Source organism: Tupaia chinensis, unplaced genomic scaffold (assembly GCF_000334495.1).
Source record: "Tupaia chinensis unplaced genomic scaffold, TupChi_1.0 Scaffold000617_2, whole genome shotgun sequence".
Lineage (NCBI taxonomy): Eukaryota > Metazoa > Chordata > Mammalia > Scandentia > Tupaiidae > Tupaia > Tupaia belangeri.
Window position 1 is genome coordinate 1472839 of NW_006160137.1, and position 18036 is coordinate 1490874.

General features: G+C 37.0%; 1 protein-coding gene across 1 annotated transcript in view; it reads left to right on the forward strand.

Moving 5' to 3' along the window:
* The first annotated feature begins 2558 nt into the window (after positions 1-2558).
* Positions 2559-18036, forward strand: part of STT3B (STT3 oligosaccharyltransferase complex catalytic subunit B) — a 75879-nt gene continuing 60401 nt past the window's right edge. Inside the window, exons 1-2 of the mRNA XM_006158959.2 lie at positions 2559-2663; positions 8021-8308. Coding sequence (XP_006159021.1) covers positions 8036-8308 — 273 coding nt within the window. The 5' untranslated portion in view covers positions 2559-2663; positions 8021-8035. The remainder of the gene's footprint in view (positions 2664-8020; positions 8309-18036) is intronic.

An 18036-nucleotide genomic window follows, 5' to 3' on the forward strand; every position in this document is an offset into this window, starting at 1 on the left:
GTGGATAGATTGTTTTCATCTTTTACTGGATGGTCCATGTTCCTGATTTTTATGAATACTAAATGCTTTGTTTCTGGCATTTGGAGATTTACTTCAGATAAAAACCTACTTTGGGGATAGAATTTCTAGCATTAGTTTAGTCTTCCACATTGCTGGCAAAGTTCCTGTTTTACTTAAAATTCTGATTTAAAAATCCCTTTCCCCCAGAAATTTGGATGTATTACTCCATTACCTTGCACCTAGTGGCTCCTTGAGAAATATGCCATTTATCTGATTAATTGTTAATTTTATAGAAAATCTCTTTTTTTTTAATGATTTTAAGTTGTGTATTGTCCCTTTTAAAATAGTATTTAAAAGTTTATTTGAATGTATATGAATTCCCCTCCATCCTGCCCCAGTCTTCTGTGATGCCCAGTGATTTTTTTTTTTAATCAATGCAAGAACTTTTGGATTTCTTTTTAGATATTTTAATTTTTTAATAATATCATCTGTCTTACTCTACTTTGTCCTTCACTTTTATTTTTAATTAGCCTACCTTGATCTTGTTTGACCATTAATAATTTTGCAATTCTTAATTGATCCTTTATTTTAAATCCATTTCATTAATTACTGTAGTAGTAGCCTGTGTTTCAAAGACACTATTTACTCATCATAACTATCTTATAATATAGGTACTATTCACTTTGCAGATAAAGAAACTAAAGCACAGAGCACATAAATAACTTTCCCGACCAAGGTCACATAGCTAGTAAGGGTAGAACTAAGATTCAGTCCCAGGCAGTATGATTCAAGACCTTTTTTACCTTAAGTGTTTTTCTTCTGAGACAGATAGGCATTTCCAACAAGATCCTGGTGCCACAATCCACCCACAGCCTCAGCCAGTCTCAGATCACGTGCGTGTCACCTATGTGCCTGGTGTACTTAGAGAGTTTTCTTGATGCAAACATGAATCTTCCCATGTTGATATTCCTTGCAAGGATCACATTTTACCACTATCTGGCCCCCTAGAACTTTTATTTTTTTAAGAGATATTTTTGCTACAGGGTACGTGCACTTGTCAGAGAGAAAGTTAGAAATCACAACCCTCAGGGGGGATAGCCATGCCACAATCCCTTCTCTCAGAATTCTGGGCATGCATGCACAAGTGCTCAGGCATGAGTTTCAAGCCGCTAGGTCCAGTTTGCGTGTGGGAGTCTAGCACCTTAACCACTATGCCACTTGCTGGCCCTGAACCTTTATTCTTAACCACTAGATTGTACTTCCTCTCAGTCTACTTTGGCTTGTATGAACCCCCTGCACATAATAGTCTTTGTCTTGTTTCCTGTGGTATTAATATTTCTGTTTGGTGTTTAGCTTTCATGGTGACCAATCTTAATTTTTTTTTTAATTACTTGAGGGCATGTGCACACATTAGAGAGAGACAGGGAGGGGGGAGAGAGGAAAAAGCACCCTCAAGTGGGTGTGGTCATGCTGCAGTCCATTCTTCATTTCTCCATGTTGGGATTTTAGGTATGTACTCATGCCCAACCAGTGTGCTGCCTTGGATAGCCACTATAGACCATGTGAAATTTCTCTGCACAAAGCTTAGGCATCGCATTCTGGAGCTGGCCTGGATGTATATGTACATATTTTAGTATTTGATAAGTTTATCTAGAAATGCTACAAAGCTTGCATTTAGTGATTGTTGTAGGGAGTGTCAAGACTTGGTGTCGTGGGAAAGATGTGTAAAATTAATTTAGGATACGAGAATTCTTGTGTGTCCAGCATTCTGCTTCTTGATTTCATTTGTGTATGTGGAATGCTCTTATCTCAGGCACACACCTCTAATGCTCACTTCGCTAGTTGGCAATAGTAGGAGAAAGGGATTCACTTGCCCAGATGTCCTAATGATGTTACCCTGAATATGCACAGGGTTCTCTCCTGCCCACACATCACATGGAACATTCTTGATACTGCCTTTTGTGGTTTGTAGCTTTCTTCTGCATACATTTTGGGCTTTGGTTTCTGTGTTACATCTTGTTTGCCTCTTGTCTTTGAGAAATTAATTACAACATTTCTGTCTTTAAGTCATATTCTTGTTTTACACTATTGTGCCTTTTTTTTTAAAGGCTATTACAGTTTTTATTTCTGTAATTTTTTAAATTGCAGAATTTGGGACAATTATGTTCTATATGCTCCTTTTTTTATCCAGATGCTTTTTAGTCAGTAATTCTTAATCATTTGAAAGGCATGAACTTCTTCGACTGTGTATGGTGAATTCTGTGGACCCTCACTGCCCTTTTGGCATATTTATAGCCCTCTTATCATCTGGACGCCAAGCCTTGGCCAAATGTTAATTTGAACATTAGTTTTGTAGGCATCTTTTCTGGGGAAAGAAGAAAAGTGTTTTGTTTTTAGTTATATTAGAGGGATCTCTTGATGTTTTCATTATTTTATGTGTTACTGATTGTATGAAAGATACATTTATGTTGCCACAGAGTTTAACATAAATAAAGAGCTATTTCTTCCTATTGAACACTTTTTATAACATTTCTTTTTTTCCTTTTTTCTCTAGGTTTAACTATAGATCAACACATCATCTTGCATCTCATGGGTTCTATGAATTTTTAAATTGGTTTGATGAAAGAGCATGGTATCCACTAGGAAGAATAGTAGGTGGTACTGTAAGTATATTAGCAGTTATTCATGTTAATTATAAAATTTTTATAGTTGAGTAAGTCATTAATTGCTAAGGTGATGGGGATTCTTGAAAGCTTTGTATAGTTAACAAATATACTTTTCTGTGGCTCATTATCCAATATTTAATTTATACTTAGGCACTTGGTGCCTCTTCTCAACCCCAACCTGTTCTGGGTTATATTACACTAGCCACTATTTCTGACACATGCTGGAGGCTGGTGATCTACTGTCACGGTATATCACAAGTCAGGCTACTTTTTTTCCCCCTCTTTTGTTATTGTATCACAGTTTCATTGAGAAAAATATCTCTCTTTTGTTTTTTTTTTGTTTGTTTGTTTGTTTTTTTTTGAGATGTTTTTGCTATAGGGCGCGCACGCTCACCAGACAGACAGAGAGAGACATAGAGACAGAAAGCGAGAAATCACCCCCCAGAGGGGATGGTCATGCCGCAATCCCTTCTCCTCCATTCTCCTCTCGGGATCTTGGGCACGCATGCACACGTGCCCGGCGTGAGTTCTAAGCCACCAGGTCCAGGATGCGAACCGCGGTCGACTACGTGGGAATCCAGCGACATAGCCATTACACTAACTGCTGGTTCCTGAGAAAAATCTCTTATGTCAGGAGATAGAAATTTAGATTAATCAGGTAATTCTAACTTTTCAGGCTCTAGTGCCCCCTTAAAGTATTCCGTATAACAGTGTTGTTGATAGTTCATGGAGAATTCTAATGTCAAGAAAGATATCATAATGAAAAAACTTATTTGCCTGAGGATGCGTGTGCTCACCAGAAGAAGAGACAGAGAGGGAAAGGAAGAAAGCTGGGCTGCCGCCCCCCACCTCCTGCCTTCCTCCCTCATTGTGACATGGTCATGCTCCAATCCCTTCTTCATTCTTTCAGGATTTGGGGCATGTATGCACACATGACTGGCTTGGTTTTTAAGCTGCTACTTCTAGGACTCAAACTACATAGCCAGCCAGCCATGTGGAATCCAGTTCCTATAACCATTAGGCTACAGGCTAGACCCATAAGTAAAATACTTTTTTTAAGAATTATTTAATTTTATATATTTACTATTTTAATTTGATCAGAGAGAGAGAGAGAGAGAAAACAGGAAAGCAGGCCATTAACTCCATGACTTGCACTGCATTCAGCCATGTTGGAAGTCCAGCACCTCACCTACTATGCCACCTGCTGGCCCAAGTAAAATATTTTTAGGATGTGTTATATGAAAGAATTTTGAAGAGGAAGTAAAAGACAAGGTAGCTGTTGGGGAAAGATGAGGCAGCTTGAGTGGTTTGTGAAAAATGGATCTGTCTTTCTGGCGAGCGCACACACCCTATAGCAAAAACTTCTTCAAAAAACAGGAATTTTTAATTTAATTTTGTTTATTCATTCATTTATTTTTAATTTAACCAGAAAGAGACAGAGGGAAAATAAAACACCAATCCACTAGGTCCAGGACTGCCACCATGGTTAGCCATGTGGAAGTGTACTGTGCCCTAACCACCACATCACCTGACTGACCCCCAAAGTACAAGTTTTTTTGGTGCAAAAAATTTTTTTTTTTTTTTTTTTTTGGAGAGGTTTTTGCTATAGGGCGCGTGCACTCGCCAGACAGACAGAGACATAGAGACAGAAAGCGAGAAATCACCCCCCAGGGGGGATGGTCACGCCGCAATCCCTTCTCCTCCATTCTCCTCTCGGGATCTTGGGCACGCACGCACACACGCCCAGCGTGAGATTTAAGCCACCGGGTCCGAGACGCGAACCGCAGTCGCCTACGGGGGAGTCCAGCGACATAGCCATTACGCTAACTGCTGGTTCCCTTGGTGCAAAATTTTTTGAAATCCATTTATACTTTCTTCATAACATGTATTTTCCATGAACTTTTTGCAGACTCTGCAAATGTACATTTCATCAGTTTTTTCTTTTTTTTTTTTTTTGGAGAGATTTTCACTGTAGGGCGCGTGCGCTCGCCAGACAGACAGAGAGAGACATAGAGACAGAAAGCGAGAAATCACCCCCCAGGGGGGATGGTCATGCCGCAATCCCTTCTCCTCCATTCTCCTCTCAGGATCTTGGGCACGCACGCACACGCGCCCGGCGTGAGTTTTAAGCCACCGGGTCTGGGACATGAACCGCGGTCAACTATGTGGGAGTCCAGCAACATAGCCATTACGCTAACTGCTGGTTCCCATCAGTTTTTTCTTGATCAGTTTGCCAGACATTTTTCACTTTTATTAGCTTTTTTTTTTAACCGGAGAAACACTTGACTATTGATTATTTGATGTTTGTTTTCTGTTTTATTCAGTTTATCTCCTTCATTTCATTCTTTTGAATTTTATTTTTATCTATTTCTGACTTAATGAGATGGTTTGCTCAATAGTTTTCACCCCCTTTTTTTATTAGTGGATGCATTTTAAAGGTATAAATTTTGCACTAATCAGTCTTACTGTATTCCATGAGTTTGGAGTTTGTATTATTTTTATCATTCCAGTCAAAATGCTTGTAATTTCCATTGTAAACTCTCCTGATTAATGGATTATTTAGAATTGTATTTATGAATGTAATGGGATTTCCTAGTGATCTCTTTTTGTTTTGTTTTATACTTCATATATATTGTGGTTAGAAAACAAACTATGCAATTTTGGTCTGTTAAAGGATCACAATTTATCATTTGATTTGCAGCCCAGTATATATCTAAAGTGTGTTAATGTTTCCTCTGTGTTTAGAAAGAATATATACTTCATAGTAGTAAGCTATTGTGTTTCTAGGCTGGGGTATCTTCTTTTCCTTGGTGCAGATAGCAGTAAGGACCTCAGGATGGTCTCCAGTGTGAATCAGAGAGGCATTAAATGGGATTAGGTATGGTAGGCAACTGTTAACATGCAGTTCTTGTGGTGTGAGACTTGTTACATACCTTATTGTATTAATAGTTGATGACTATAGTTTGTTTCCTTGTGTGTTTATAACTTTTTATCTTGAACTCACCCTTAATGGAGGCTTGTTTTTTCTGAGTCTTGAGACTCTTGGTGTCCTGGGACTCACGAGCATCCCTATAGTAGTCTTTCTTACTTGCCTTTGCTGGAACCCTTAGAGTTTCCTTGGTTTTACAACAGTTTTTAGAGGTCATTCCTCATGAGGTTTCTTATCTCTAATACTGTTGTAAATGTGGAAACTGGGCTGGTCTTGTAGCACAGCAATGAAGGGCTATATAGTGGAAACCCAGAACATTCCGTGTGGCTGGTTCACTAGGGTTTCAAGTTCCAGTCCAGCGACGCCTTGAAATACACAACATGCACATGCTGAGGTTGCTGACAGATGGAGGATCGGTTACTGCATGACCAGACCCCATTGGGGGAAGTTTTAGCTCTCTCTCCCTCTCCCTCTTCCTTCTCTCACTGGCACACAATCTCTGGCATTTTAATAAAATGTGGAATCCACATATACATATCTTATAGGGTTTCTTATTTCTCTTTTAGGTGTTTTTTCCTACTTAAATCTTTGGAAGGAAGGCAGAATTCATTATCATTTCTCTTTTTTGATCTTTGTGTTGTGTAAAACTCCCAACCTCCAGTTCCTAAGGCCTGTATCAGGCCTGGCTTGTTTGTTTTTCCCCCTTCCTCTCTTTTATGGGTTCCCATGATCTCTGTGCCTACTTTAAATTACTTCTTCATTTTCAGCATCTGACAAATTCCCTGGCTTTTGACTTTGAATAAGCTTTTTCATTGTTTTTGTTTGTTTGGTTGGTTTTAGATCTTTCATTCAATACTTTTATGTATTTGGCTGTTTTCATGTGTTATCTCAATCCATTATACTGTATTCCATTGATATATTGACTTAACCTGGAGAGGTATTTCCAAATACCCTTCCATTTTCTTAAAATATTGCTGACAAAATAACATGCTGGGACCTAGTATTGAATGTAAAATGGATCAGGATTTTTATTTTTAAAAAAGTGATGAGGGGGCCAGCAGATGGCATAGTGGTTCTGTCACTGGACTCCCACGTGGACGACTGTGAGTCACATCTCAGATCCAGTGACTTGAAACTTGTGCCAGGTTCATGTGCATGCCTGCCCAAAATCCCAAGAGGAGAATGGCAAAGGGATTGTGGAGTGGCCATCCCTCTGGGGGGTGGTTTCTTACTTTCTCTCTGTCTCTCCAATGAATACATGCACCCCATAGCAAAAATCTCTTCACACACACACACACACACACACACACACACACACTGATGATGAGTTACCATTTTTTTTTCTTCTCTCCCTCTACCCATCCCTTTTTCCATGCATTCAGTAGATAATAAGGATACACGTTGCCAATTATTGTTCTGGATGCTGGGGAACAATTTCTTGCTGTTCCTGGGGAACAATTTTTTTGCTGTTCCTGAGCTTATATTTTTGTGAGAATGGACAGTAATAGACAGTAAATAATAAACACTATGTCTAATGATGATAAATACTATGAAGAAAAGGCAAAGTAGTAAAGATGAGGGGGGGGTTTGCAGTTTTAAATAGTATAGCCTAGAAAGGAAATTTATTATAGTAGTTTTGTAATTCCAGTTATAGAGGGGAGAAAGAACATTTTAGGATTGAGCTAAGATGTAAACATACATTTTAATCACTGTGAAGAATATCTGAAATTTACTTAATTTACTGTTCTTTTCATCTTTCTAATGTCCGATGTTCTTTTAGAGCAAGGATGTATACATGTGTTAAATGTCCTCTTTTAATTTATTATATCCCTTCTATAAGTGGTATAACATATTTAAACCTTTCAGGAATCCCAAAACATTATCTTTTAATTCACCAACAGACTGGTCCTTCTTTTCTTAGTCGCTTTCCAAATCTTGGGCTTGTGTAGAGAGGAGATTTATTTATAAATATCACTTAAGTAATTTTATATGTAACTTTTCTTGTCTTCATTCCTTTTTCTCATTCCCTTATATGTATAAGTATTGGCAAAACTAGAGTGTGATAAAACTCCAAACACGAGGATAAGTTAGACTAGAATCTGGTTTTGGAGTAAAAAATGAGTTAGTGGGCTCAGTAAGATAAGTTACCTAAAGTTTAACAGTGTTAAACATTATTCTATTTTAATCATTCTTGTTTCATATTGTTTGTGATCTTTTATTTCAGTGTGTACTCTTCCTCAGTACATGAGCTCACTCTGTGTATCTAATCAAAAAGATTTTACTTTGTAGTATGTAAAGATAGTAAACTGTTTTTATGTCTTCTCACTGATAAACAATACGTAATAACAAAGAACACATTTTATGTTAGTATTTTCCGGTACTTCATTTTACAAGTAAAGTAAATTTTTCATCTTTTTCTTCCTAGGTTTATCCAGGATTGATGATAACAGCTGGCCTTATCCATTGGATTTTAAATACATTGAATATAACGGTTCATATAAGAGATGTATGTGTGTTCCTCGCACCAACTTTTAGCGGCCTTACATCTATATCTACTTTCCTGCTAACCAGAGAACTTTGGAACCAAGGAGCAGGACTTTTAGCTGCTTGTTTTATTGCAATTGTACCAGGTTATATATCTCGGTCAGTAGCTGGATCCTTTGATAATGAAGGCATTGCTATTTTTGCACTTCAGTTCACATACTACTTGTGGGTAAGTAACACTTAATTGTTCTGCTACCGTTAACACCCATGATTTTTCTGTTGAGATCCTTGAGGGTGCACACTTTTTTTTTTTTTTTAACCAATTATAGTTTCACATAGATATCTCTGTTACTGATCATAATAAATTTAATAATAGGTAACATTTTAAAGTATGTCAGGCATTCTTTTTCCTCTCTAGTTAAACATAATCACACACACATATTCTCAACAATCCCATTGTGCTAATTTACAGGTCATTAATACATTCTTTCTTTAAAAGTCTTGTCTCTAAACGAGGGGGGGAGCTCTCAGAAAACAATCTGTTGATTATTTGTTTTGGAGTAGAAGAGCAATAAATATTTGCTTAGGAAACTGGAAACATGGTTTAATCTTGGAATCTTAAATTCTGTTTGCAAATCCAGCATTTATTTTGCTGCTGCCAAGTTGTTTATATTGTACTTTGTATTTTTTTAAATCCTACGTGAAATATGATGATACTTTTTATCAGGTTCTGTTTAAAGCTTGCATTTGTTCATTTATTTTAGTTTTAGCTGTACTTATACTTTCAGTGATAGAAATTGCCAAGAACTTTTGTGTGTCAATACTTTTTTATGTATTAAGTATTTTTTTACATAGTTGCATGAATGGTATTATGGTTTTTCTCTTTAATAATTATTTTACATCATGAAAACCAACTTGGTTAGTGGATATTTCTGCTTTGGCATGGAGTTGCAGAGGAGAATGTTTCACTGGAATCAATATAGTCTCTTGATCTTGAGTTTAAAAGAGACGAAAGAAAAGTACTCATGGAGATGAAGATGATAGCAAGCAGTAGGAAGTTGCTATTGCTGCTGGACTCATCAATAACTGTTTTTAAAATCTTTTTTTCTGTATTGTATGCAGCTGAGGAAGTAAACCTTAAAATTTAGAACTTCTCTTTAATTTTTTTTTTCTTTCTTTTTTTTGGGAGAGGTTTATGCTATAGGGGCACGTGCGCTTGCCAGAAAGACAGAGAGGCAGAGAGACAGAAAGGGAGAAATCACCCCCAGGGGGGATGGCCATGCCGCAATCCCTTTTCCTCCATTCTCTGCTCAGGATCTTGGGCTCGCACGCACACGTGCCTGGCGTGAGTTTAAAGCCACCGGGTCCAGAACCACAGTCAACTGCATGGGAGTACAGCAACATAGCCATTATACCAACTGCTGGTCCCACTTCTCTTTAATTTCTTTTTAAAAATACATTTTTTTTTAGATTATGGAAATAATACATATAAATGCAGATACATTCTGATGATATAATGCCAAATAGGAAAGAAAGTTCTCGTAGAATGTGTACAGTGTGATAAATTATTTATGTAAATTTTAAGCAGTACACACCATACTGTTTGTTTACCCCTGTTTATCTATAACCGAAAGATGTATAAAAATGTGATATTAGTCTCTTATATATACGAATTTCATGGTAGTGTTTTTTTCTTGAGGCTGGGTAGGTGATTTTGAGGAGTTGGTGTTAGGGAGCTTCAAGAACTATTTTGTTTGGAAATTTTTTTTAAATAAAATTACCTGAGTCAAATATAGTATTACTTGAATTTGAAAGTCTGCATAAATAGACCCATTGCTTTAATATTCTCTGCTCTGTATGCTTTAAATAATTTGTAATAAATTTTTTAAAAATCTTATTTGTGGAACTTTAGAGAAAAGGAAAATATATAAAGGGCCTAGCCGTCATGGCACAAACAGAAGGTTAGTGGTACCATGACTGAGGCTGCATGAGGCCTGTATTTAGTTCCCGGCCCAACCTAACCAGGTGGGGTGTGGTGATTTATGCCTGTGGTCCTAGCTAAATAGGAGGCTAGTAGGGCTGGAGAATCTCTGTGTGGTGAGATCCTGTCAGAAATCTCTCCCTCTGTACCTTTTTCTCACATAAATAAATAGAAAGATGTATTAAAAATTACCCAGAGATCATTAACATTTTTGTTTTAAATATATTTCTAAATTTTTTAATGCTTCTAAAAAATACAAAAATGACCTTGTTAGTTTCTACATAGTTTTCTGTTCTTTATTTTCTTTTAACACATCATGACTGAGCCATTGAAGTAGTATCTTGACATTTTAACTTGAAACATTTTTTAAATTTAGCTTTTTTTTATTTGCTAGGGGACACATGTGCTCAACAGTTAAGAGAGGAAAAGGGAGTGTGTGGTTCATGTTGCAATTCCTTCTTTCCATTTCTCTACCCTATTGGATTTGTGATATGTACACATGTGCCCCATGTGTTCAAACCGCCAGGACCGGGATTTGAATTGCATGGTTGGTCATATGGGATCTGGCTCGCTTATCCACCAGGTCATGGAGTTAGCCCTTGAGATTTAATTTTTTAAAATTGAGACACAATTCAGTATTGAAGCCATTTTAGTGTAAAATCAGTGTTTTTAGTACATTCACAATGTGTAGCTCTCACTGTTTAATCTTTGTTATTTCTCTCTCTCTCTCTCTCTCTCTCTCTCTCTTTTTTTTTTTTTTTTTTTTTTTTTTTTTTTTTTTTTTTGGTTGTTTTTGTTTTTGTTTGAAAAAAAAATCCCTAGTCCCTTACATTATAAAGTCAGGCTTTTTATTTGAGATGCTGCTTGTTTTTGAACATGAGTACTTAGCTATAAATTGCCCCTTCACACTGCTTTAACTGTGTATCATAAGTTTTGATATGTTGTATTTTTGTTTTCATTTATCTCTAAATATTTTCTGATTTCCCTGTGGTTTTTTTCTTGATCCATTGGTGGTTTGAGAAGGTGTTAATTTCCACAAATTTTTTTATTTCCAGTTTTCCTTTTGTTACTAATTTTTCATTTTAACTATTATAGCCAGAGAAGACAGTTTGTATGATATCTGTCTTTTAAATCTATTGAGACTCAGTTTGCAGCCTAATATATATATCTATAGTCTATCTTGGAACATGTCCACTGTTTACTTTGGAAAGATTATGTATGCTGCTGTTGAGAAGAGTGTTCTGTATGTGTCTGTTAGAGTATGTGTATGTTTCTTTGGTTCAAACATTGGTCTCTTGTAAAAGCACATAATTGGATCATGTTCTTTACTCACTCTGCCCATCTCTTCTTTGATTAAAGAGTTTAATTCATTTATAGTTAAAATAATTACTGGTTAAATGGGGTCTGCAGTCATTCTGTAATTTGTTTTCTATATGTAATATAGCTTTTTAGTCTCATTCCTGTCTTACTATCTTTTGTGTCTAGTTGATCTTTTGATAGTGAAACCTTTGAATTCTTTCTCTTTGAGTATATCTGTGGATTGTTTTTTCACTCTGTTGATATCTTTTGCACAAAGGTTTTTAATTTCAAATTCATTTTTTCTTTTTTACTTGTGCTCTTGGTGTTATATTTAAGAATTTGTTGTCTCATTAAAGGTCATGAAGATTTACACCTGTGTTTTCTTTCTTTCTTTTTTTTTTTTTTGACATGTGGATATCCAGTTTATACTAACACATTTGTTGAAAAATTTATTTATTTTTTTCTTTTTCAGTGGTCTTAGCACCCTTATCAAATTATTTAATTTGAGGGCCAACCTGGTGGTTAGGGTGGTTGGATCACACATGCCTAGCCATATGGTTCAAGTCCCAGACTAAGTAGCATGAGAAGTAAGCTGGGCACGAATACATGCATGTGGAAAATCACAAAAGGAGGGAGAAGGGATTGTAATGTGACTATGCCCCATGGGGGAGTGTTTTCTGTTTCCTAATCTCTCTCTCTCTCTGTATCTCTCTAGCATGTACCTAACTCCCTCTAGCAAATTTTTAAAAAATCAATTGACCACAAGTGTATGGTTTACTTCTGACTCCGAATTCTGAATTCTCTCGATACTCCATTCCATCCCCATTTACATATCTTTTTTTTCCAGTAGCACACAGTTTTAGTTACTGTAGATTTGTAGTGAGCTTCGAAATCAGAAGTATAAGTCCAACTTTCTTCTTTTTCAAGACTGTATTGACTATTTAAGGTCCCTTATATTTCCATATAAATTTTAGGATCAACTTACTCAGTATATCATTTTTAAACTGGCATAATACTGTTTTATTAATTCAACAAAGTTTTGTAGTACACAGTATGAAGCAAGTGCAGTTTCATATGTTGATTATACAGGGTTAAATGAAACTAATAGCCTATTAGAGGGAATTATGGGTATAATACTGCTTTAAAGGATTATAGAATGACAGAATAATAAAGCATTCTGTCTCAGGAACCAGGAGATTATCTAGCAAGTTTTTTTCTTTGTTTTCCTTTTTTAATCAAAGTAAATTTGGTTTAAAATGGAAGCAGCTCTAGTAACTGAAAGTAGAAGACCTGTGTTTGAGTTCTGGCATAAAAAGTTAACTCCCTGGCTCTCTTGACTATTTGCCATTTTAGAGTCTCATTCAATTTCTTCATATAGAAAATGTTTTGGCTACAGAGTTATAATAGATAATGGTGTTTATTTAAAGTTTTATTATTACCAATTGGAAAGGAAAATAATAACATTCTGACTACTCTGAAAAGTTGTTAGTAGCCCAAATGAAATTATGGGGTTTGAGGCAGCTGGATCCTACATGGCCATCTGGTTTGAATCCTGTACCAGCAACTTGAAAATCACACTGGTCATGTGTGTCCACAATCCTGAGAGGAGACTGGAGGAAAAGAGATTGTGGTGTAGTTATCCCCCTTCATGGGCGGGGGAGGGGGTGATTTCTCATTTTTTCCTCTCTAGTGAGCACGTGTGTTCTATAGTAAAGTTTAAAAAAAAAAAAAAAAAGGCAAAAAGGAGAAAATGTGGCCATGAGCTGGCATGGTGATTAAAGCAGCTGGATCCTACATGGCTTAACAAGCAGTTTGAGTCCTGGACTTGGCAGCTTGAAAAACCCCAAGCATGTGTGTGTGTGTATGCCCACAATTTTGAAAGGAGGAAGAAATGGAAAAGAAGGAATTGTGACCTGGCTGTCCCCTTACCTTGGCCACCACCCCGGCAACCACCACTGCAAGCACATAGATTCTCTCACAGATTTAAAGAACCAAGGACAAGATGATGTTGAAAATGATAAACACAGTGACAGATCATCTACCAACAGTTTGCTAGGGGAAAATTAGTATGCATGCTCAAATAGAAGATCACTGATGATTAACAGCAGAGACAATAGCCAGCACTATAGACATCTAATCTAGTTCAGTTTATACAATTCTGATTGAAATTTAAGTGAGACAATCTTTCTGTTTGGTGGATACCAAAATCGTTGCACCCAGATGAGCTGCCAACAGGAGCAGAGCTTTCAGCTGAAATTTTAAACAAGTAGGATCAAGATCCTGAGACAGTTCTTCAAAGAATTATAAGAGCTGACACACGACTTTTACAGTATTATCCTGAAGATACATTATAGTCAAGGCAATGGCTACCAACAGGTGGAAGTGGTTTAGCCAAAAGAAAAGTTGACAGGTCCAGAGCAAAGGTCATGGCAACAGTTTTTTGAGATACGTAAAGCATTTTGCCTGTTAGGTTTCTGGAGGGCCAAGAACAATAACATCTGCTTATTATGAAGAGCGTTATCAGAAAGTTAGCTGAGCCTTAATCAGAAAAAACACCCAGGAAAGCTTCACCAGAAAGTCCTCCTCTGCCAAGACAAATGTTCCTGCTAATTCTCTCATCAAACAAGGGCAATGTTACAAGAGTTTTGATGGGAAATCACTAGGTATTGCCTTATAGTCCTGATTTGACTCCTTACTTGTTTTGACTTCCTAGTCTTAAAAAATCTTTGAAGGGCACCCATATTTCTTTGACTATTAATGTGAAAAAGACTGAGTTGACATGATTACATTTCCAGGTTTCTTTGTTCTTCAGGGATGTACTAAGAGATTGATATCACTTCGGAAGTGTCTTGATGGAGCCTGTGTTAAAAAATAAAGCAGATTTTAAACATTTAACTTTTAATTTTATTTTTCCATGAGGTTTTTGAAGTTGCTTTGTATTTCTGATAACCCCTGATCTGATTTATGTCTATATATCTACATAGCTTTGGACATTTCTTTTCTGTCATATCTAGAAAGAGCAACAGACTGTAGGAGTAACCCTTTGCTTCGACTTCCTTCACTTAGCATATTGCTTTTAATGTTACTCAGGGTTACTTTTTATTGTTGAATGTTATCCTGTTGTGTGGATGTACCACAGTTTGTTTCTCAGGTTTTTCTTTTTATTTTGGTGTAGGGCATGCGTGCTCACTCTGTGTGTGTGTGTGTGTGTGTGTGTGTTGGGAGGATGAAACACCCCCCAGAGGAGATGACCACACCACAATCCCTTCTCTACTCACCTCTCAAATTTTGGACGTGCACACATGCTGGATATGTTTATCAAACTAATGGCCTGGAACTCAAACCATGCAGTCAGCCACCTTAACCACCATGTTTCTCAGTTTTTAAATTTTTAGTTCAACTGTTGTAAATAGTGTATGTGTCGTAGTGTGGTCATTTATTAGTATTTTTCCTGTGAAGATGTCTAGGCATAGATTGCTAGGTTGTGTTATCAATGTATGTTTATAAAAAGTTCCAAACAGGTTTTCCCAAGTGATGGTGTTCTTTTTACATTTCCTCTGCCAAGGCATAATTGTTTGTTTATTTGGTTTTTTTGAGAGATTTTTGCTATAAGGCGCGTGTGCTCTCTGGACAGACAGAGACAGAAAGTGAGAAATCACCCCCATAGAGGGAATGTCCATGCTGTATTCCCTTCTCTTGAGATTTTGGACATGCATACACACGCACCTGGCATGAGTTTCAAGTCAAGTCCAGGTCCAGGACTTGAACCGTGGTCAACTATGTGGGAGCCCAACAATGTAACTGGTCTGCTATACCATCTGCTAGTCCCTAATTGTATTTATTTTTCTACCAGGACATTGTATGGTCAGATTTAAACATTTTAGCTATTTTTTTAAAGAATTATTTATTTAGGTTTATTTATCATCATCTTTTTTTAATTTGATCAGAGATAGAGGGAAAGTGAGAAAGCAAGCCACCAGGTCAGGGACCTGAACCACAGCTGGCCATATGACAGTCTAGTGCTTTAACCACTGCGCCACCTGCCGGCCCTAATTTTAGCTATTCTTAAAGGTAGGTAGTAGTATCTCATGGTTTTAATTTTTTTTTTTCCTAAGAGACTCATGAGCATTTTTTCATGTACTTATTTGCCATCTCAAATTCTTTTTGATGACATACCTTTTCAAATCTTTTGCCCGTGGTTTGATTGGGTTTCTTACTGAGTTGTGAGAGTTCTTCAGTGTGTTTTGCAAACATTTTCTCCCAAAATGTAGATTGCCTTTAAAAAAAAAAGTATCTGAGAACAGAAATGTTTAATTTTGATGAAGTCAGATTTATTTTGATTTTTTAAAAACAAATCTTGCTTTCATCCTTGCATCTGAGAAATATTTGCCTGTCTCAAGGTCACAAAGATTTTCTCATTTGTTTACTTCTGGAAATTGAATCATTTTAGGTGTCGCTTTTAGAACTACTGTGATCCATTTGAAGTTGATTTTGGTCTATGGTGTGAGATAAGAGTTGAAGTTCTTTTTTATTGCATTTCCATCATCATGTATTAAAAAGACTACCCATTCTTCACTAAATTGCTTACCTCTGTAGTCTTACCTAAATTAATTGACCAAATATACTTTGTTGTCTTGATTAGCTTATACAAACTGTTGAAATCAGGTAGCATGAGTAATCCAGCTTTGTTCCTCTTATTCAGAATTGTCTTGACTCTTAAGTCATTTATTTCATGCAAATTTTAGAGTCACATTATTATTTTTAAAAGTCTGCTAGGATAATGATTGGGCATGCGTAAATTAGTTAGAAGAAAATTCTTATCTCCATCCATTAAATGTTCTGACAGAGGAATGTAGTATCTCTTTCCAATTACTTATATCTTTGATTTTTTTCTCAGTTTTTGCTTGAGTTTTTCTAGGTAACTGGTTTTGTAATTTGGGCTCTTCCTTTTTAATATAAGCCCTCAAGCTATACATTTCTTTGTAAGCATTCCTATAGCTATACCACATAATTTTTTGTTGTTGTTGAAAATCAGTTTGCATTTCATTAAATTAACCAGTTCAAGGTGTACAGTTTATTGGCTCTTATTGAACTCACCATGTTGTACTGCAATTAACAATATCTAATTACAGAACATTTTCGTCATCACCAAAAGAAGGCTGATGTGCCAGTTTTAGTCACTGCCCATTTTCACATCCTCCCAGCCTCTAGTAATTGGTAATTTACTTTCTGCCTCTGTGAATTTGGCTACCCTAGAATTCCATGAAAATAGAATCATATAATATGTGACCTTTTTAAAAAATTTGGCTTCTTTTACTTAGCATAGTGTTGGGGTTTTTTTGTGGGGGAGAGGTTTTTGCTATAGGACATGTGAGCTTGCCAGAAAGACAGAGACAGAAAGCAAGAAATCACCCCCCAGGGGAATGGCCACGCCGCAATCCTTCCTCCTCCGTTCTCCTCTCAGGATTTTAGGCATGCACACACAACGTGCCTGGTGAGAGTTTAAGCCACTGGGTCCAGGACCCGAACCATGGTCGACTACGTGGGAGTTCAGCGATTTAGCCATTATGCCAACTGCTGGTCCCAAACATAGTGTTTGTTTTTTAAGAAAGATTTTTGCGATAGGGCACGTATGCTTGCCACAGAAACAGAGAGAGAGAGAGAGACAGAAAGCAAGAAATCACCACATAGGGTGAATGGCCATGCCACAATCCCGTCTCCATCATTCACCTCTCAGGATCTTGGGCACACATGCACTCATATGTGCTTTTATGTGCTTGGATTGAGTTTGAAGCCACCAGGTCTGAGACTCAAACCACGGTTGACTATGTGGGAGTCCCGTGACTTAACCATTATGCCATCTGCTGGTTCCGTGTTTTCAAGATTCATCCAGGTTGGGGACCAGCAGATAGTGTAATGGTTACGTTGCTGGACTCCCACGTAGTCTGCTATGTCTCCAGTCCTGGACCTGGCAGCTTCAAAATAATGCCAGGCACATATGTATGCCTAAGATCCCCAGAGGAGAATGGAGGAAAAGAGATTGAGCATGGCCATTCCCCTGTGGGGTGATTTCTTGCTTTCTCTCTCTCTCTCTCTGTCTCTCTGGCAAGTGCATGCACCGTATAGCAAAAATCTCTCGTTAATAATAATTTTAAAAAAGATTCTGGGGCCAGCAAGTGATGTAGTGATTGAGGTGCTGGACACTCCCACATGGCTGACCGTAGTTCCTGGACCTGGTGGCTTGCTTTCTCACTTATCCTCTCCGTCTCTCGCTGCCCAAATTAAAATAAATGAATGACTAAATAAAATAAGATAAATTTTTAAAAGATTCATACAGGTTGTAGTATGTATTATCAATACTTCATCATTTTTTTGGCTGAATATTATTTCATTGTATGAATATCATTTTCAATTTATCCATTCTTCAGTTGACAATCATTCAAGTAATTTCCATTTTTTGGACATCATGAATGATGCTGCTCCAAACCCTCTGAACATATTGTTTTACATTTTGAACAAATGCACAAATGCGTTCAAGTTTTTAATGTGGAGAGTCCATGAAAGGTGATATGCTCTGGTTTAATATTATTTAGTTTATATATTTTCTAAATTCCTCTGTGACTGACAGTGTCAAAAAAGGAGGGCTTGGGACCAGCAGTTAGCGTAATGGCTATGTC